This window comes from Lutra lutra, chromosome 8 (genome assembly GCF_902655055.1).
Source record: "Lutra lutra chromosome 8, mLutLut1.2, whole genome shotgun sequence".
Lineage (NCBI taxonomy): Eukaryota > Metazoa > Chordata > Mammalia > Carnivora > Mustelidae > Lutra > Lutra lutra.
In genome coordinates, this window is record NC_062285.1 from 137,861,005 (window position 1) to 137,881,990 (window position 20,986).

The following is a 20,986-nucleotide window of genomic DNA, read 5'->3' on the forward strand; positions in this document are numbered from 1 at the left end:
GTGACAGAGGACACAGGAAAGCCCCATGTACTTTCTGTGTCTCAACTCTATTTCAGCGACCTTAGTTAGATAAGATGTTCATTCAGGGGGTGCCTGGGTGGCTCAGTGGGTTAAGCCTCTGCCTTTGGCTCGGGTCGTGGTCTCATGGTCCTGGGATCGAGCCCCACGTCTGGATCTCTGCTCAGCGGGGAGCCTGCTTCTCTCTCTCTCTCTCTCTCTCTCTGCCTGCCTCTCTGTCTACTTGTGATCTCTCTCTCTGTCAAATAAATAAATAAAATCTTTAAAAAAAAAAAAGATGTTCATTCAGCAAATGTTACCGAGGCCCTGCTCCAGACCAGGTGTTTGCTGGAGTGGAAGTGCAGTGCTGTGCAGTGTGTCCGCCCTGTTCTCAGGGAGCAGCCAGGCTGGCAGGGCATCCAGACAAGGAACAGGCCTTAAGAACCATGGGTGAGTGCAAGGCTGGGGCTCACTCGGCTGCCCAGAGAGCACGCTGCTCTTGACCCAGTGTTAGCGGAAGGCAAAGTGGCATTTCTGGGCAAGGCCAGTCGAGGCTGAGAGCAGAAGACATCGGCTAAGGCCACTTCCCTGTCCCATTTGTTTGTCCTGGTGCTCTGGGCCGATGTCATCACACTTTTAACTTCTCTGCCCCCAAAAAGTGTTTTGAAGACATTAATTGCATCGAGATAACAATTCATATATAGAAAAATGTATACATTTTAATGTACAGCTTGTTGGATTGTCGCAGAGTGAACTCACCCATGTAACAACTGCCCCAATCAACAAGTAGGACTTGCAGGGCCCCTGACTGGCTCAGTCAGTGGAAGACACAACTTTTGATCTCAGGGTTGTGAGTTCGAGCCCCACGTTGGGTATGGAGATCACTTAAAAATAAAATTTTTAGGGGCACTTGGGTGGCTCAGTGGGTTAAGCCTCTGCCTTTGGCTCAGGTCATAATCCCAGGGTCCTGGGATCGAGCCCCGAATCGGGCTCTCTGCTCGCCGGGGAGCCTGTTTCCTTTCCTCTCTCTCTGCCTGCTTCTCTGTCTACTTGTGATCTCTGTCTGTCAAATAAATAAATAAAATCTTAAAAAATAAAATAAAATAAAATCTTTTTAAAAAAGAAGAAGTAGAACTTCCCATTACCCCCAGAAGCTTTTACAGGCTTTCACTCACACTGCCCCCTACAAAGATAACCATTATTCTGAATTCTGGCACCATAAGTTAATCTGTTTCTTATTTGTTATTTCTATAAACTTTTTATTGAAGTACAGTGTGCACGGAGAAAAGTACACAAATCATAAATAACAGTTCAGTGACTTCACAGAGCAAATACACTCACACAGCCAACAGACAGATCGAGAACAGAGCATGACCAGGACCCCAGAAGCATCCCTTGTAGTCAGCAAACTCCCCCTACCTACCCCCAAGGCCTCCAGCCACGGTAGCCAGCATCCTGGTCACCGCAGGTGTTTGCGTCTGTTGGGACTTTATGAAAGGAGAGTCGCACAGTAGGTACTGTGTGTGTCCAGCTGCCCTTTTTTTTTTTTTAAGATTTTATTTATTTATTTGACAGAGATCACAAGTAGGCAGAGCAGCAGGCAGAGAGAGAGGGGGAAGCAGGCTCCCTGCTGAGCAGAGAGCCCTATGTGGGGCTCAATCCCAGGACCCTGGGATCATGACCTGAGCCGAAGGCAGAGGCTTCACCTACTGAGCCACCCAGGCGCCCCCTGTCCAGCTGCTTTTGTGCAGGGTTGTATGTAAGATTCGTTTGTGTTGCTGCACACAGCCAGATCGTCCATCCTATGGCGAGACCTAGAGATGGACTTTTGAGTTTCCTGTTTGTGTTCTCATGAACAGTGCTGCTGTGAACGTCGCTGTCCATCCCGTGGTGAGTGTGTGATGGCATTTGTAGGGTGGGTGCTGCCAGTCAGCGGCGCCAGCGGTGTTCAGCTTTAGTAGACCGTGCCCAGCACTTTTCCCCGAGCAGCTGCACCACTTTCCGCTCCATTAGCAGTGTAGGAAAGAAAGTTCCGGTCCCGCCTCCTCACCAAACACATGATCCCGTCATTCGTGGCCCTTCTGATATCTCTGGTATCTCATAGTTTTCATTTGTAATTTCTAGGGAATTAACAAGGTTGAGTACCTTTTCGTTGGCCATTTGGATAATCTCTTTTGTGAAAACCACGTTCAAGTCTTATACCTGTTTATTTGCAATGTCTGTCTTTTTGTTTTTTTAAGATTTTACTTATTTATTTGACGGAGATCACAAGCAGGCAGAGAGGCAAGCAGAGAGAAGGGGAAGCAGGCTCCCTGCTGAGCAGAGAGCCTGATGCCGGGCTCAATCCCAGGATGCTGGGATCATGACCTGAGCCGAAGGCAAAGGCTTAACCCACTGAGCCACCCAGGCGCCCAGCAATCTTATTATTATTTTTTTTAAAGGTTTTATTTATTTATTTGACAGACAGAGATCACAAGTAGGCAGAGAGGCAGGCAGAGAGAGGGGAAGGGAAGCAGACTCCCTGCCGAGCAGAGAGCCTGATGTGGGGCTCGATCCCAGGACACTGGGATCATGACCTGAGCCAAAGGCAGAGGCTTTAACCCACTGAGCCACCCAGGCGCCCCTGTCTTTCTTTTTATTGATTGAACTTCTTTATTCTGACTTTGATCCTTTGTTGGATATCCTCTTTGCATGTATCTCCTTCTGTGGCTTGCCCAGTCTCTCTCTTTTAAAGATTTATTTATTTTAAGACTAACTTATTTATTTGAGATAGAGGGAGCACAAGCAGCAGGAAGGGCAGAGGGGGAGAGAGAATCTCAAGGAGACTCCATGCTGAGATCATGACCTCAGCCAAAACCAAGAGTCAGATGCTTAACCCACTGAGCCACCCAGGCGCCCCTATTTATTTCTTTTAGAAAGAGAGTGTATGGAGTGGGGGCCGGGGAGAGAATCTCAAGCGGACTCCATGCTGAGCACGGACTGAGCTCAGTCTCATGACTGGAGACAGAGCCAAGAGTCAGACCCTCAGCTGACTGAGCCGCACAGGGGCCCCACCTAGTCTCTCTCTCCCTGGTGTCAGTTGATGAGCACAAGTTCTTAATATTCACGCAATCAGACGATTAGTCTTTTCCATTACAGATAGTGACTTTACGTCCTGTGCAGTGAATCTTTGCCCTGTCTCAGTCGTGAAGACGCTCTACTGTATTTCTTATTTCCAGACCCAAGCCCAAATCCACCTGGAATTGACTTTTGTGTGTGAGGTGGAGATGTAAGATCTACTTTATTTTTCCATATGCAAATCTCCCTGCCCCCAGACTCTGTTATTAAAATGACTGTCCTTGGGACACCTGGGTGGCTCAGTCGGTTAAGCTGCTGCCTTCGGCTCAGGTCATGATCCCAGGATCCTGGGATCGAGTCCCACATCGGGCTCCTTGTCCAGCAGGGGAGCCTGCTTCTCTCTCTGCCTCTGCCTGCCACTCTGCCTGCTTGTGCTCTCTCTCTGACAAATAAATAAATAAAATCTTAAAAAATAAAATAAAATAAAATGACTGTCCTTGCTCCACAGCACCAAGTGGCACTTCTGTCATAAATCAAGTGCCCATGTATAACGAGTCTGCTTCTGGATGCTCCAGTATGTTCCATTATGCCAACACCACATGCCCCTAGTGGCTGAATCTTCTAATATGTCTTGATATCCAGGAGTGTCAGCCCTCTAGCTTTAGTGACTAGGTTTTGCCCTTTTACCTTCCTGTGTAAATGTTGGGATCATTGTATCATCCGAGAAGCCCCACTGGTTTTTTTTTTTTGTTTGTTTGTTTGTTTGTTTTTTTAAGATTTTATTTATTTGACAGACAGAGATCACAAGTAGGCAGAGAGGCAGACAGATAGAGAGAGGGGGGGAAGCAGGCTCCCTGCAGAGCACAGAGCCCGATGCGGGGCCCGATCCCAGGACACTGGGACCATGACCTGAGCCGAAGGCAGAGGCTTTAACCCACTGAGCCACCCAGGCGCCCCCCCACTGGGGTTTTGATTGTCCTTATTGCCAAGAGGAAGCTGCGCTTCTGAGGGACTCAGCCCACTTGAGGAGGGTGTGTGCGTGGCAGCCGAGGATCAGAAAGATGGTGCCCTTGAAACTGTCCCTGCTGGGGCACCTGGGTGGCCCAGTCAGTTAAGCGGCTGCCTTTGGCTCCAGTCATGATCCCAGAGTCCCGGGATTGAGCCCCGCATCGGGCTTCCTCCACGGTGTGAGTCTGCTTTCCCTGTTCTGCCACTTGCTTTTTTCCAACCAAACAGTGAGTCTTGGGCCTTTGTCTTTGCGGCCTCCTTACTCCACGGAGGCTCCTGGCACCGCAGCATGGTTGCTGGGGGTATCCGGTTGCTTCCCATATTTGCAGTTACGGTGCTGTGGGCCGTGTCCCCTCACGCTGTCCTCACCTGCTTGTCCGAGTCTCTCCTGAGGTGAAATCTCTAGAAGTGGCGGTGTGTGCTCCGAGGGCATTAATATCTGGAACACCATCAGTATGGCCAGAGTTGGGTTTTCAGTAAGGCTGAGCAGAGGAGAGGAACTGATTTCTAGGAAAGGAACCACCCCTTTCATGGATTGGCGTCTCTTGAGAGGGGCCATACTCAGAGACCCAGACAGTCCTTCCCTGAAGGGGGCGGGGGAAGCAGGCTCCCCGCTGGCAGAAAGCCCAAAGCGGGACTCCATCCCAGGCCCCTGAGACCGTGACCCAAGCTGAAGGCAGAGGCTTAACCGACTGAGCCACCCAGGCGCCCCCAGTGCTTGCTTTTTATTACAATAGCCTCTTAAAACTCAGCTTCGTGAAGATGTGACATCCAAAGGGAGATCGTGCAGTCTCAGGTCAAGACTTCAAACTGCCACTTCGTAGTTTATGCGGTGTCTGACTCGTGTTGGGCGTGGCTGTATTTACTTCAGAAATGTGAACTTCCCGTGGTGCCCCTGCAAGTTCCCTGGGTGCTTTGGGGTGCCTCGGCACACAGTTTGAGAACTATAGGGTGAGCCTGGTGTGGGAGGGACACTGTGGAACTGGGCCTGGCCAGGAACTGCAGGGTGGCTCTCAGGATCTAAGCAGTTCTGAGTCTCCTGCCACAGCTGCTCGGTTTGGCAGTTAGCAGATGAGTTAGAGGGGACCCGACTCCTAGACCGCAGCCTGGGGGGATTCTGTCTCTAAAATTTAGGGAGATTATCGTAGGGTGATAATGCCAAGAAAATTAAAAGAGCAACAGAAATCATTCTTTCAGTTTGCCTCCTAGAAATTATACTGTGGATGATTGTACCCCAGGATTTATATGTCTTATTAATACAAACTGCTAAACTCCAGCTCTCACACACACAGACACACACACTGAGGTTTTTCTACAGTATTAAGCTTACAAATATATTCTAACTTAATGGTTTTCTAAGTCATTCTTTGGGTTCCTTTTGCAAAACCGCCTAACGAGGCTTTGTTTTTGCTTTTCTTGCTGATATTTGGGATTTTCTGAGGGACCAGTTGTTTTTTATTGTTATTTTGTTTTTAAAAATATTGTATTTATTCATTTGTGAGAGAGAGAGGGAGCGCATGAGCAGGGGGAGTGGGAGAGGGAGAAGCAGACTCCCTGCTGAGCAGGGAGCCTGATGTGGGGCTCGATCCCAGGACCCCAGGATCATGACCTGAGCCAAAGGTAGACACTTAACTGACTGAGCCACCCAAGCACTCCAGGACCAGTCGTTCTCAGTTTCCCCTGGAGTGGCGCTGTGCTCCCTCGCTGATGAGGCAGCCGTGAGAAGCTTCTCTGACTTCAGACACCTTGGGATTGCCCACGCCCCACGCCCAGCCTCTTGGCCCATTCCGGCTCCTCCACTGCAGTTACAGGCTCAGATTCTGCAGCACTTTGTTGAGGGTCAGGTGAAGGTCATGGGATTCCTCTGCATTTGTTCTCCAGTATCCCGTCTCGAATATGGCGGTCAGCCAAGAGGAGGGAAGGTCATGAGTGCTGCTGGCCCCGCGATTAGAGACTCCGGGGAAGTGCCGTGATCGTGTTGGGGGATCTCTGTAGGGCAGTTGGGCCAGTCCATCCAGGCCATTTTCTCTCAGATTCAGGCAGCACGCTCCGGATTCGCCCCCACCGCCCCCATGAGAGTCTGTCATCTTGGTCTGTGTTCCCCGAGTAGCACTTCGGTGGTGCTATTTCTGACCCTGGCATTCAAGTCGTCTGAAGCCGTTACATTAGCTGATGGGGGCTTAGAGCCCAGTAAAGGTCAGAACCATCAGACTGAACCAGACAGGGAGGCGCTGCCCTCATTGTGGAGGCAGGGGCGGAAGTGTGAAGGTTAAGTCCACGAGCCTGTCCCAGTGGCCCCCCTGGGTTTCCTGAGCTCTGGGTCTTGTGCTTCTCCCTCCCTCCCATCCTTCTCAGCTCAGCTTCTCGTTCACATTAGCCCGCACTGAGTGGGCTTATGGGTTGGAAATCATGGATTTTAGAGTAAAAATATCATCTCTCAGTAAATGACAGAATTTCTGAAAACATAGCTGGACAGCACGCCTGCAGCTCTTCCTGGAGGCCTGGAGTGATGAGACCCCGCAGGCGAGGAGCGGCCTGGGAGACGAGGGCACTGGCTTCGAAGGGCCCAGCAGAGAGGCTCTCGGAGTCTCTCCCAGTCTTTGCTCACAGGCTGGTGTTCGCGTCAGGGGATCCTCTAGGCCTGGTGCCGCAGTCTCTTTAGGGGACTAGATAAAGCCCTTGCAAAGCCAGCTTTGGGGGGAAAGACAGCAGCTGTAGACACGCATGCCTGCGTGGATCCTTGGACGAGCCTGGGCACTACCCCGTCACTCCAGTGCTTTCCAGCGTTGACGGTGACAAAAATAACAGTTCCTAGCTGCTTGCTGTGTGCCTTTTCTCTACTCTTAATACTCAGAGGTTAAAGAGATGAAAAACCAGTCAAAGCAGAACACTCTTTTGCCTCAAAATATTCTTAAGGATAAGTAATTAAAATGCCGGATCAGGAAAAGTCCCAGGATCCGGGGGAGCGGGGGAGGAGGGCGCCTGGCTTGGCCCTGCGAGGCCCTCACAGGGCTGAGGGTGGACATGCAGCTGCAGAGCCTCCGTGACCTCTCCTCTGCGAACCTCCCCTCCTCCCCTCTGCAGGTTGAACGCCAGCAGGGCCAGAGGGGGAGTGCGCGAGGGTGAGGCCAACCAAGCAGGGCAGGGTGCAGCGGGGGCCCCACATGTGCCCTGAAACCTTGTCCCCCGCTCTTGCCGGTCACCAAGTCGAGCTGGCTCCCCCAGAGCCACTTGCCCTGGTTTCGGTGGCGTTTACTTCTATGGAGGTGAGGGGCCCGGCCCCCCTGCTGATCAGTCCCCAGCCTGCCTCCACCACAGTGGTGCTTTCCGAAGGCCCCGTGGTGGCTGCAGCTGGCATCCTGCCACCCTGGAATCACCCCTGGTCCTTGTCCTTCTGCAGAGCTACTTCCTCAGTAGAGCCCAGAGCCTGTGTGGCCCGGAGCGCAGCGCGGTCCCCGACTCGCTGCGATGGCTGTGTCACCCCCTGGGCCAGAAGTTTTTCATGGAGCGGAGCTGGTCGGTGAAGTCGGCTGCCAAGGAGAGCCTCTACTGTGCTCAGAGGAACCCAGGTGAGAATGTGGCCGCCATCGGGGATTGGAGAAAGCCACGAGAGCCTCCAGGACTTCAGGGGGACTGTGCTCCAAACACACAGGGACACAGGTGGTCTCAGTCTCGTTCTCCCCAAAGCTCAGGGACGTCACAAACCTGGCTGGCCTCTGAGCTAGGTTTGCAGCTCGCCTCTCTCTGACATTCAGAGCCCGGGGCCCTTATCTCCATCACGTTGTTCTGGGTGCTTTGGAGACACAAAGGATGAGGAGTTGCTGTTCACTGGCCCCAGCCCCCCAGTCCCACTGGAAAGCAGTCCTATATGGAGCAGTTCGAAAACAGTAGGCGACTGGGGGGTCAAGTGCTCAGAGTGGTGGCGGGGACAGGGCCCCAGGCATGGAGATGCTGGCTTGCTGTCCCTGGTGTCTGACAGTGATTGGAGGTGACTTGTCCCACTCTCAGACTTGGGCGGCCAGTGGCTTTCTGCTCCCTGCGTGCTCTCCCCTCTCTAAAGTGGGAGCATGGGGAGAGTGGGGCGTGTTCTACAGATAAATGGCCCAGGCACGAGCTTCCACTATCTTTTTTTCAAAAATAATCACTTACAGCTCAGTGTAACGATGGTGCGCAACACCAAAAAGAAAGGATAAAAGTTAAAGTTATTCTGAATCTCAGCTCCATCCCCACGGTCTGCTTTGTCTACACTGCAGACTTCCATAGGCTTTCTCACCTCGTGGGGACTCTGTTTCTAGGCCCTGTTGCCCAGAATGTGTTCCCCGTCCTTGTCAGGTAGCAGCCCTGACAAGCTACCCCTGCATGGGACAGGAGGGAAGGGGCTGCTGCCACCCTGCTTCGGGCCTGCCAGTTGGGAACTTGGCCATGACAGCTGTTGCAAGCAGTACAAGGCCACTTGTTTAATCAGCGCAGCCAGACCATCATTGGCCACAAAGTTCTGGAAAATAGGAGCATGTCATGTCAAGGCAGTGGCCACCACTTTGTTGTCCTCTGCTGACTGTCCACCTTCCCATTTCTGTTTCCTGCTGAGGCTTGCCGCCCCAACCTTGAATGGAAGGCTAGCACTGCTGGGAGACACAGCACTGCCTTACCTCATGTCCCCCCACCTTCCAGCTATCGAATAGGGTGCTTTGGGGCTTTGCTGGAGAAGGGGGTTCAATTCCCATTCAGACAGGAGAGCTGTTTCTAGGGTTCCTCTCCCCTTCCTCTGTTTTCTCAGCAAAGCCAGAATGGCCTTATGAGAACACCCTCTGACCCTTTTGGCCTTTCTCCTCTTCAGCGGACCCCATTGCCCAGGTCCACCAGGCGTTCTGCAGGAACCTGCTGGAGCGAGCTGTGGAGTCGCTGGTGAAGCCTCAGGCCAAGAAGAAGGCTGGAGAGCAGGACGAGGAGTGCTGGTAATGCCCCCGGGATGGGCCCCTGCCTCGGGCATCCTCGAGGCCCACATGCCTGGCAGGAGACAAGCCCCGTGTAGGGTGCGCGGGGCAGTCAAGTGACTCCTTGGTGTCTATTTCCCAAACCTGGCAGCCCCACGAGAGTCCCGTGGGAGTTCGGACCTGACCTCTTTACCCTTTACCCCCAGACCAAGCGAGCTGAGATTTAACGAGGTTGCTGTGCTTTTTGGGGTGGGGAGGGATGGCCTGTCAGGGACAGAGGAATGGAATGTGGAGGGCCGAGCAGAAGGCAGACGTCTGGGGGACGTGTGCCGAGCAATTTCTTATTCCTACAGAGCAGTGGGGCGCTGTCTTTTCTCCTCAGAGTAAGACCTGCAGAGCAGACAGGTGTCCAGGTCACTGTCCCGCAAAGCCCAGGTCCCAGCTGGAGTGTACCTGAGAGGGGGAGGGAGATCAGTTCTGCCCCATGACATCAACAGACTGGTGGGAGGAGAGGACATGTGAACTAGGCCTTGAGGGGAGGAGTCAGGTTTTGGGGGACAAGGAATGAAAGAGAATGGCTAGATCATCAGGAGCCGCCCAGGGACACGTGAGGAAGGCAGGCCTGTGGAGACTGGGAATGGCGTTGGGGGCCGGGCTCAGGGTGTGCCTGGTGCCATGCGGGAGAAGGGACCAGAATGGTCACTGGGTCTTGGAACTGGAGCCTGGAAGCCAGGCATGGGGGTGGGCCGTCTGTCCATTCTGACGTACACTGGGACTGTTTCTTTTCTTTCTAGTGAATTTTCTAATGCTCTGGAGTACCTGAAATTACTTAATTCTTTTGTGGACTCCGTGGGGATTGTGACCCCGCCCTTCTCCAGCAGCTCCGTGCTCAAGTCAGCCCTTGGTGAGCGTCGGCAGGTCGGCTCTGCAGGCCTCGTGTTGCCAAATTCCCTCCTTCCCAGCCCGTTGGTCCCAGGGGCTTTGGGGCAGCTACGAGTGTGTGCTGGAGAATCTTCTCTGGATCTGAGGCGTGTGTCTGTGACTTGCACGTAGCCCCAGCTCATAGGAGCCCCCAGCTGGGTGGCATTGTGAGGACAGGAAGTCCTGACTCTGGAAGTGGGATGACGAGCAGTGGGATATCTTCCCTGGGCCCCGGCCGAGTGGGGCAGGAGCTTTCCCCAACATGCAGACTGAGCAGCAAGTGGTCCAGACACTGGGGGCTGGTGGAGGCTCACTCTTGGATGCCCAGGGGCCCCAAGGCTGCTTTTGGGTCTGACACTCTCTGCTGTAGAGACTTTCATCCGGGCATCTGTCCTCTGCAGCTGCCCGTTGGTCAAGCCAGTGCAGCCCGCTGACTGAGCTGGCGCCAGGACATTCTTTGCTTCTGTCCCTAGACTACTGTCAGGATGATGGCATGGCAGGCGTTTCTGATGCTGCTGGGAGAGGGGGCTGCCAGACTCTCTTCTGGTCATTCTCCCTGGGGAGGAAAAGATTCCAGAAAAGCAACCACCCCGACCCCTGACTCCGTGGATTATCTTAAGAAAAGCACAGGCTCTTGCGCCTTTTATCTTACGCTCCCCCCCCCCCCCGCCAACTCCCACCCCACATGGCAAGACCACCGGCAGCAGAGAAAACTTGAGTCTCTGAGAGGAAAAGACTAAAGATTCTAACAAGAGCCTTTTATTGCGAACATTTGGGAAGCCCCATTTTTTCATGACTGTTGGAGATTCAGGTTGTTTCCAGCATTTTCCTTAAAAACTGTACTACATGGGGCGCCCAGGTGGCTCAGCCGGTTGAGTGTCCGACTCTTGATTTCGGCTCAGGTCATGATCGCAGGGGCTGAGCTCGCTCCGCAGGCGTCTGCTTCAGATTCTCCCTCTGCCCCTGCTCTCTGCTCGAGCACTTGCGCGCTCTCTCTCTCTCTCTCTGTCTCTCGTGCTCTCACTCTCAAATAAGTAAATCTTTTTAAAAAATTACACTAGGGATGCCTGAGTGGCTCAGTGGGTTAAGCCTCTGCCTTCGGCTCAGGTCATGATCTCAGGGTCCTGGGATTGAGCCCCGCATCGGGCTCTCTGCTCAGCGGGGAGCCTGCTTCCTCCTCTCTCTCTCTCTGCCTGCCTCTCTGCCTACTTGTGATCTTTCTCTGTCAAATAAATTTTTTTTTTTTAATTACACTACAGTGCACACCTTTGTTATTCTTTTTTTTTTTTTTCCTTTTTCTGGGGCCAGTTTTTTTGTGACAGGTTGCCCAGAATGGGAATACTACCTTAATAGGAGTGAACATCTTTAAGGCACTTGATACAGGTTGCCAGACAGGTTTCCAAAAGATAGTGCTGGCTCATGTCCCACCAGAATTGTATAAGGGGACAATCCAAAAGTCCCCAGCCCACGGCCAGAAGGTAACGATGGCTCGTGCTCACGGGAACTAGACGCAGGCAGCCAGGCTGAGCGCCTTCGGTCTGTGGGTGCTGGAGTCACGTTTGGTACTGTTCCCTTCTAGGTCCAGATGTCATCTGTCGGTGGTGGACGTCCGCCATCACGGTGGCCATCAGCTGGCTCCAGGGAGACGACGCGGCTGTACGCACTCATTTTACTGAAGTAGAGCGTGTCCCCAAAGCCCTGGAAGTGACAGAGTGCGTAAGCCCCCTTGACCGGTTACTTGTTTCTGTCCGGGGCACTCCCCGAGGCCCACGTGCCAGGCTCACTTCTCTGTGTTAGCAGGAGCGAGCGGGTCTGAGTGGTCATCGGGGTGAACGGTCAGGCAGCCGGGGGACTACGTGGTAGACGGGGAGAGAAAGCGAGAGGCGGGGAGAGGGCGGCACGGAGAAACCGAGCTCGGGAAGCACCGCGTCTGTGCGGTATTGTCCCCGCGGCTGTCTGCTGATTCCCGGCGCCACCTCCCCCATCCCCCGCGGAGCCACAGGCTGCAGGGAGAGCAGTGCGGCTGCTGGCATCTTCGGAAGCTGCTGGTGAAGCCAGGCAGTGTGATGATGGCTCAGGGCTTGGGAGGGCTCTAGAATCCTCTTATGGGCTAGTGTGGTATCGTTTCCTTCCCGCCGTCTCTTAGCCCTGTGTCAGCTCTGTCACTCAGAGGGCCTGGGCCCGTAGCAGGAGCGTAACCAGAGAGCTTTTAACCTTCCTGTTGGGGGACTCAGCTCCTGCCTCTTAGGGGCCATTTGGCCTATAGTAAGTGACACTCTGCTATTGCTGACTCCATGTCCCTAACGTCTTCTGCAACTCCAGAGAAGTAGTAAAATGCTCCAAGACAGAAAAGCCCCATCAGGTCTGGTCCTCAGAGCCAAGGCTAGAACATTTCCTGTCAAGCAGCCCATGAACCAGGAGAGCAGGAAGGAGCCGAGAAAAGTAGGTCTAGGCAGGTTCTCTGAGGTAGGTCTGACGCCCCCATTTCATTCAGGTAACCTGTTTTTCCAGCGCCCTGACCAGTCAGCACCCGCCTTGCGCTCTGCCCTGCATGTGTGCTCTCCCAGCCAGGGTGGCTGAGGACATGGCAGGTCAGTCGTCCGGGGTCCCCTCGTGTAAGCAGCAGAGCCCTGGCATCCGCTCAGACCCTCAGTAGACACTCCTGAATTCAGTCCCTCTGGGGTCCCTCTTCATGGCTGATGGTGCTCGGGGGCCCCCTTGCAGCCCCAGCCTCTCCAGCCTCTCCCCGATCTGCTCTATGAAAAGAAGCTACGTGTCTCGAGAGAGTTGAACACCCAGCTTCTGAGGGAATGGCCCCTCAGAGAGCAGCTGCAAATAATGGAGTCAATACATCATGCCACCACAGGTGGCAGCAAATGGGATTACGGCCACTTTACAGATGAGGAAACTGAGGCACAGATGGTTTGTCAGGTGCTCTTCAGTGGCGTTCCTGTGGGTGAGCCTGGGTCTCTGATTCTTTCCTCGACCACACTCGCCCTGTTCCCAGGTCTCCCTCCCCCTTTCCTGGTTCCATTGTTTATTGAGTAGATGCTTCACTGAGGGCCCTCTTGGTGGCAGCTGTGTTCTAGGCTCTGAGAGGCAGCAGGGGGCAAGAGAGCCAGTTGCGGCCACAAGCAGGCGATAGTGGCCAGGCCTGCACGGCCACTTCTGTGGGCAGTTGGCGCGTCTGCCTTCACCAGGCCAGTCGTGGCTTCTGGGAAGCAGCCAGCACGTCTCTTCACCCAGAGGGGTTCTGGGCCAGAGGGAGGGAGGCCCGCCTACCGCGGGTGACCAGAGGTGGGTCAGAGGAGGCCGTGGGTCAGAGGAGGCCGGGAGGGGGCAGGACAGGAGAAGACAGCCCAGGGGCCACCGTGGATGGACTAAGTCTCAGGAGACAAGTTGGTAGAAGGGGCGCTCCCCTGCGTCCATGTCAGCAGAGGCACAGAAGTAGGAAAGGAAAAGGAGGTGGGCTCCGGGTGCCTGCCTCCCGGAGCTGTCGGAAGCAGGTGGGCGCCCGGAGCCATGGCTTGGCTGAGAAGGGCCTGCCCTCTCTCTGCTCGCCCTGTTTCCTTTCCTCTGGTCATGCTGGCCCCTGGATATTCTCCCATGCATCGGAGACTCATGGCCTTTGCACGTGTTGCTTCTCTGCCTGGAATCCTCTCTAGAAACCCACACAGCTCACTCCTATGTTTCCTCAGGTCTCTGCTAAAATCTTCCTTTCCCAGAGAGGACATCCTTGACCACCCTCCCTCATGAGATGCTGCCTTCTTCCTCTGCTTGGCTTTCCTTCCTGGCACATCTGCCGCCTGTCCTTGCGTCTTCCGCGGTCAGTGCATGTTCTCTCTGACCCGTCTAGAAAGTGAGCGCCTGCTCGGCTTGCTCGTGGCTACGTCGCCAGGCCTGGGGCTCTGCCGCCCCCATCCCGAATGGAGGAGATGCTGTTGGGGTGGGGAGCCCCTCCACCCCCATTCAGGGCTGGCCTTTCGGATCTGGAGCCATTGTGGCAGCATATGGACATACCTGCATGTCGCCAGCTCAGGCCCCGCCTCCTGGTGCCCGGGTGACGCCCACTGACCTCCCGCCCCTCCCCTTCCTTTCCGTGCCCAGGAGCCCTCTGGTGAAGGCCGTCTTGCACACCTGCAGAGCCATGCACACCTCACTCTCTGGGAAGGCGGATGGGCCGCAGAGTGCCTTCTGCCACTGTGAGCGAGCCAGCGGCCACCTCTGGAGCAGCCTCAACGTGAGCGGGGCCACCGGCGACCTCCCCCTCAACCACGTGAGTGGGGGTTTGCCTGGCCCCTCAGGGAGGTGGGCGGCTGTGGTGGGGAGGTACGCACTGGCCCACCTGGGTTTACGCAGCCCTTAGGGCCATCCGAAAGACAAACCAGGCCAGCAGGTGCTTGTCCCGCAAGGGTCGCCTCTGGGCCCAGTCGGGGTCCCTTGTCAGCCTTCAGACAAGCGTGTCTCCGCCTGCGCTTCGGCTGGGTTCCCTGAGTCCCAGACCCTGCCGGCCAGGGCTCTGCGCTTTCCCTGGGCAGCTTGCGCAGGGCGCCTAGGCCGCCGCAGGCCAGACTTCGAGGGGCCGCCCACCCGCGCCCGCACATGGCCCCGGCCCGCCGACCGCCCCGGGCACCTCCGCGGCCCCACGCACGCCTCCGAGCGGGCAGCTGCGGTGCATTGTAGTTGCATTGCATGTTCCGGCCGTACCCGTGCAATGTTTCCACAGTGCATCCCAGAGGCCTGCCTGGCCCTCGGGACGCTGCCTGCCCGTGCCCCCTCCCAGGGCCCCTGCTGTCCCTGCCGGATTGTCCGTCCCACTGGAGGGGAGGGGAGGGGAAAGGAGGGGGGCCCACAATGAGAAGTGAAGCGTCGTCTGCTCCCTCAGGAGCCTGGTTTCCACTGCACGAAGTGGGGGATGAGCTGTGGCCTGGAGCGTTCGGTTCTGAGACCCTCACTGAGGCTTGGTCCCCAGCGGCTGGCCAGTGGCCTCCGGTACTGAGGCGAGCCCAGGAAGCATGCCGGCCCTGCAGGACGGGCAGGGTGCAGAGAGGGCCCAAGAGCAAAGCCCACAGAGGAGCCACCACTCACTTTGGGCCCCTCCTCCGTGGTCTCCGGTGGAGTTCGTCGTCGTGAGAGAACCAGATGGTCTCAGCTGGGTTTGGGGAACAGGAGAGAGGTTGTGGCGCCCTTGGGGCTGGGGTGCCCGGGTGGTAGTTCTCTGGGAGAATGGGCCAAGAAGGAGGAGATGCCGTGGAGCCTGGCATCTCTCAAAGGACAGAATCCAGCCCCAGGCTGCTCTCCCGTCCACAGGTGCTCCCCCGACACTCATGCCTTAGAAATGTCAGGTTCTGTTTGAAGAGGAAGGCTGCCTCCGTGTCCCCGGAGGCTGTCGTCAGCCAGAAAACACTGTGGCAAAGGGTCAGGACACAGAGCGGGCATGAGGCAGGGTCCAGGGTGGGTCCAGTGCCCTGGCGAAGGGGCGAGAAGGGGAACATCCTGGGGGCGTCCATCTGAACCGGAGGACCGCATGTGACCCCGCTCAGAAAGGACTGGGCTGTCTCCTCACTGTCACCGCTCCCTGTGCTGATGGGAGCCAGGCAGGCGGCCCGGCCTCGTGGGTGCTGTGCAGATGACAGTACATGAGGCCCCCACTCGTGCGGGATCCGTGCACCAGTGGCTGGCATTGACAGAGCCTCCCAAGGCCGGGCACGGGACACACACACACACACACACACACACAGTGCTCTCGTGTAACACAAACAGCCTTTGGGGCCCACTTCGGGGACGAGGAGACAGGCTGAGAGGCTCAGTCGTGTGCTGGTCGGTGGCAGAACCACAGTTGGTTTAGGGTTATGGGTCTAAACCCCGGCGTTCAGCTGCTCCGTGGTTCTGCCTTCTCGCACACGTGTCCCCAGCCCCAGGGACCACCCAGGCTGAGCCTTGGCTGCCTTGATGTGAGCCTCTCCTTCCCTTCCTCCATCTCCTGGCCATCCTTCCGTTTCAGGCCCTACCATCCCAGGGGGGCAGGGCCATGGTGCCTTCTGGGGGTTTCAGCGGCCAGGCCATCCGCGGGGGGCTCCTGTGGTGTGGGAGGTACCTGTGCCTTCCTATCAGACCTCAGGGTTTCATTCCTGCCCCTGCCACGTGTGTCCCTGACACACAAGCTAGCCCCTGCCCAGGCTTCCCTTCCCCACCTGCTGCCACAGAGAGGACCAGATGCCAGGAGCCCGAGCTCACCCTTGAGCCGCTCTCTTGTTCCCTGTGGTGTGTCTTCCAGGCCGCTACCCCTCTGGGACCCTCCACTCCTCTGAGCGCTACTGAGTGTGGGGCTGGGGAGCCGCCTGATCCACTCGAGGATCGCTGTCCCGGCTGCCCGTCACCTGTCTCCTCCCTCGGGGCTCACTCCACAGGTGGTCCAGCTGCTGACCTGTGACCTGCTGCTGTCGCTGAGGACGGCTCTCTGGCAGAAGCAGGCGGGAGCCAGCCAGGCCCTGGGCGAGACATACCACGCGTCGGGGGCTGAACTGGCCGGTTTCCAGCGGGACCTGGGCAGCCTGCGCCGGCTGGCACATGGCTTCCGCCCAGCCTACCGCAAGGTAAGGCCAGGGTGCCCGGCAGGGGAGGGTGGGGGTGGGGGGCCTGGAACCCGGTGGGGCACCAGTGTGGGGTTGCGGAGTTGGTCCTCTGAGGTCTGCCGGCTCACCTGTCAAGCGCCGGACCTGGGGCCGGGGACCCCCCGCTCTTGCTTGTGTTAGGTGAGTCCCTGCTGGGCACCCGATCCTTGGGCATGGCGGTGAGCGGCCCAGTGGTCGCGGGCGGAGGCTGGCGCAGAGCACCCCTCACCCACCCAACATGAGGATGGGAGGAGCTCCTGGCCCTGGGATGGCTGGGGACACGGAGAGAACTCTACTCTGGTTTTTCTCATTGGTGTCAGAGTGACCGAATCTCCCTAGAACTTCATTTAATTCTTTTTCGGAGCCCCTGGGGGCTTTGGTTCTGCTGCCTGACCGCACGGAAGATCCCTTGCTGATGGCCACGGGATCTGAGGAGTCTCCGAGGGCAGTCGTATAATTGGGCTTATTGGACCCAAATAACTTTCTTGTTTTATTTTTATTGCTAATTAGAGTAATGTACTCAACATGTTTTTGCCTGAATTACTTTGTAAAACTCAAGTGAGAAGGCCGGAAGTGTCCATGAGGGGGGAAGGGCACGAAAAAGCCAGGCTGCCTTCTCCTGGGCCCTCATGGGTCACACTGTGACTCCTGCGTGTGCTGAGCCAGGATGGCCAGTGGACAAAACACATTTATCACCGGTGACCCACCCTCCAGCGGGAAAAAGAGGACGTGTGCCCCCAAGGTTCGGGGCCCCGTGGTCTGCTCGGGGCCTGGCTGGCATCAAAGGCCTCCTCGTGAAGCACCATTTCCATCCTGCCCCCCACACTGCTGACACTCCTTAGTGGTCCCCCCCTCCCTGTGGCCTTCCTGGGTGGCACTCAAGACCCTCCCCACGATGAAGATAAGGAGTATAAAGGAGCCTTGAGATCCTAAGGAATTACAGCCCTAGGCCTTGCCTCCTATTCCCCAGTGACTGAAATTTACAGAAGGGGGGCATTTTGTGGCCTCTCTTTTTTTTTTTTTTTTAAGATTTTATTTATTTGGGGCGCCTGGGTGGCTCAGCGGGTTAAGCCCCTGCCTTCGGCTCGGGTCATGATCTCGGGGTCCTGGGATCGAGCCCCGCGTCGGGCTCTCTGCTCAGCGGGGAGCCTGCTTCCTCCTCTCTCTCTCTGCCTGCCTCTCTGCCTACTTGTGATTTCTCTCTGTCAGATAAATAAATAAAAAAAATCTTTAAAAAAAAAAGATTATTTATTTGACAGAGATCAAATGATTTCTCTCTGTCAGATAAATAAATTAAAAAAATCTTTAAAAAAAAAAGATTATTTATTTGACAGAGATCAAATGATTTCTCTCTGTCAGATAAATAAATAAAAAAAATCTTTAAAAAAAAAAAGATTTTATTTATTTATTTGACAGAGATCACAAGTAGGCAGAGAGGCAGGCAGAGAGAGAGAGGAGGAAGCAGGCTCCCCGCTGAGCAGAGAGCCCGACGCGGGGCTCGATCCCAGGACCCCGGGATCATGACCTGAGCCGAAGGCAGAGGCTTAACCCACTGAGCCACCCAGGCGCCCCCGTGGCCTCTCTTTTTGAAGAAACTGAGGGAAATGGGACCAGCCCCCCCCCGCTGCCGCTGCCTCACCTCAGCCTGATCTCGAGCGGGAGGCAGCCCCCCACCCCCACCCCTGCAGGACTCCAGGCTGCACCCAGGCCTCTGGGCTTCCAGCCCCAGGGCGTGGCCATGCGCTCCTTGTTTCCAGGAGAGGGGAGCGGTCCTTTGCTCTTTCTGGGCTCAGTCTCACGCTTCCTGCCCCCCGCCGGCCTGCACCCTGCGAGGGGCAGTGGGGACTCCTGCTGCTGCTCCCAGTGGCCCACTGGGCCTGGAGGTCAGAGGACAGAGGTGGCTTCTAAGGGGAGAGCAGGGAAGGGCCATGGTGGGGTGGCTGCTGAGATGCCGGGAGCCGTGTCTGCTGGGGTTGGAACAGGCGTGTCCCCTGCCCCTCCCCAGGTGTTCCTGCATGAGGCCACCGTGCGCCTGATGGCGGGAGCCAGCCCCACCCGCACGCACCAGCTGCTGGAGCACAGTCTGCGCCGGCGCACAGCCCAGAGCACCAAGCATGGTGAGTCGGCCGCGGGCACCCCAGCTCTGGGCCGGGGAGGAGCCCGGAGTGCCGTAGGGCTGCTGTGCCTCAGGAGCAGGGAGGGGAGGGCGGGGACCCTGGAGCCACACTTCGGGGGGTACATCTCCGCCCCACCCCCGAACTCTAGGCGGGGTGCTAGCCGCGTGCCCTGCGGGTCATTGTGAACCAGGGAGGGCACCAGAACTCCCCTCATTGGCGGGGCGGGGGGCAGGGGGGTCTGAGGTTCAGTAAACGAGCCCCAGCAAGCCCTCGGAACAGCCCCTGAGTCCTGGAGGCCTCCCAGTGAGGGGTTCCTCCTCGTGTCTCGTTCCCGCAGGAGAGGTGGACGCCTGGCCCGGCCAGCGAGAGCGGGCCACCGCCATCCTGCTGGCCTGCCGCCACCTTCCCCTGTCCTTCCTGTCCTCTCCGGGCCAGCGGGCGGTGCTGCTGGCTGAGGCGGCCCGCACCCTGGAGAAGGCGGGTGACCGGCGCTCGTGCAACGACTGCCAGCAAATGATTGTCAAGTTGGGGGGCGGCACAGCCATTGCCGCCTCCTGACCCCCGGGCTCCACCCACTCCAGCCCCCCCCCCCCCCCCGTCCCCCTCGCCCCCCTCCGTCTCTCTGGTCTCTCTCCCTGCTCTCTGTCTAGCTGTCTCTCTCCCTGCTCCCTCTGGGAACTGTGGGGTGAGCCTGGTCTCCTGAGCTGTCGCCTGCCGAGGCATTGAACCACCTCAACCTGGTAGGCCCCTGGGCCGAGCCCCAGAATCTGCTGCGGAGAGAGGCCCGTGGTCCAGGAGCCCATGGGTCTGGGAGAGGAAAGCCAGGGCAGGCGGGAACTGGGGAGCTCCCTGACTTGAAAGCAGCGGGGGGCTCCCGGTCTGCTTGGCTTTCGCCTCCGGCCCTCCACCCTCCCCAGTTCTGCTCTCCCCGAACATCCCCCTTTCCTGCTACTTGTTTTTTATCAGGCTTTCCCCATGGGGGACATAGGTCTCTGGGCACCAGAGCGCTTCACCCTTGGTACTGGGCCCAGCTCGCCCCCTTCCTCCTTTTTATACAGATGTTTTTATATCCGCGTGCTGGGGTTTGCCGTGACTCGGGGCTGAGCTGCTGCGGCATCTTGATTTCTCTCCTTGAGTCTGTGTCCCCTCCCGGGTGCCTGACAAAGCCAGTTCATTGTTTTCTCTTTATTACACGGGACAGCCAGGGAAGGAGGGGGGCCCGGCCCTGGGGAGGCAAGTGGGAGGCAGGGGGCAGGCCTGGGGTTGGATGAAATAATGTCGGCATTATTTTTTAATTTTCTAAAAAATAAATGGTATCTTATTTAATTGTTCTGTTCCTTCCCGCTCCCACACCCCCTGGGATGCCAGCCCAAGTTCAGGGTGGGCCCAGGGGACTGGAAGAGATGAAGCTACCCATCGGGCCTGAGGACCGGGGGCCTCCAGTGTGGGCTCTCAATTCCCGCCCACCCCAACTCCTACCTCCACTGTCTATTTTTATCCCTAACTCTTGACCTGAAAATAAGCCGGGGTGGCAGGGACCAGCCCCCAACCCCTCCCCATCCCTTTCTGGGGAGGACACTAGGACTAATGCCCCCTGCCTTGACAGGGGCCCTGGGAGGAAAAGTGCTCCCTTTTCTGGATCCCCCTGGCTTGGCCCTCAGACCGTTTCTCCCAGGATCCAAGGACTGCGTGAGACCCCAGAGTCTGCTGCAAGGCTGAGAGGGGCTGCCGTCCCTCGCTCCCCGCCTGGGCTGGGGGGCACCAGCAGGGGCTCCCCCTGACTCCCAAGTGCAGGCTGGAATGGCTCAGCTTGGAACCTACCCCCTTTCTGTCTCTGCTGCCCACACACACTCTGATTTGTGGCCCCTGCCCCCCCCCCCCGCCCCGACCCCCCGGTGAGCCAGCCCTCGTGTCATGTGTATATACCGTGCCTTTTCTCATTATTGTCTAGGGGTGGGAGGGGGTGTTTTTCACAGAAAAGGGGATACACCTGTGGTTTCCTTGATATGAAGTCATTCACTGTGTCCTGGATGTAGGTTATTCAATAAACACAGATTGGTACCACCCAGCAGGAGGTGTGTGAGGGTCTGTGGTGTGACCGCTGTGATGACAAGCCAGGTGACTGCGTGGCTTGGCTTCTGGTGGGTCAGGGGCTGAGGACAGCCTCTCCCTCTCTGCTGAGAGGCCCTTGGAAGGTTCCAGTCGGAAGGACCTTCCTTGCCCCCCACACACACCAGCCCCTTCCTTCTGATGCCCGCTCCCTGGTACATGCTCCCGGGGCCGGGACAGAGCCTGGGGTACAAGGGCTGCTGGAGGCAGAGGTCCCTGTGGCCAGGAC

At 56.8% G+C, this 20,986-nt stretch overlaps 1 protein-coding gene across 1 annotated transcript in view; it reads left to right on the forward strand.

The window, feature by feature from the left end:
- Window positions 1-20,716, forward strand: part of SREBF2 (sterol regulatory element binding transcription factor 2) — a 61,060-nt gene extending 40,344 nt beyond the window's left edge. Inside the window, exons 12-19 of the mRNA XM_047740100.1 lie at window positions 7,463-7,631; window positions 8,900-9,017; window positions 9,791-9,900; window positions 11,497-11,629; window positions 14,025-14,193; window positions 16,328-16,513; window positions 18,537-18,648; window positions 18,986-20,716. Coding sequence (XP_047596056.1) covers window positions 7,463-7,631; window positions 8,900-9,017; window positions 9,791-9,900; window positions 11,497-11,629; window positions 14,025-14,193; window positions 16,328-16,513; window positions 18,537-18,648; window positions 18,986-19,206 — 1,218 coding nt within the window. The 3' untranslated portion in view covers window positions 19,207-20,716. The remainder of the gene's footprint in view (window positions 1-7,462; window positions 7,632-8,899; window positions 9,018-9,790; window positions 9,901-11,496; window positions 11,630-14,024; window positions 14,194-16,327; window positions 16,514-18,536; window positions 18,649-18,985) is intronic.
- Window positions 20,717-20,986: the final 270 nt, after the last annotated feature.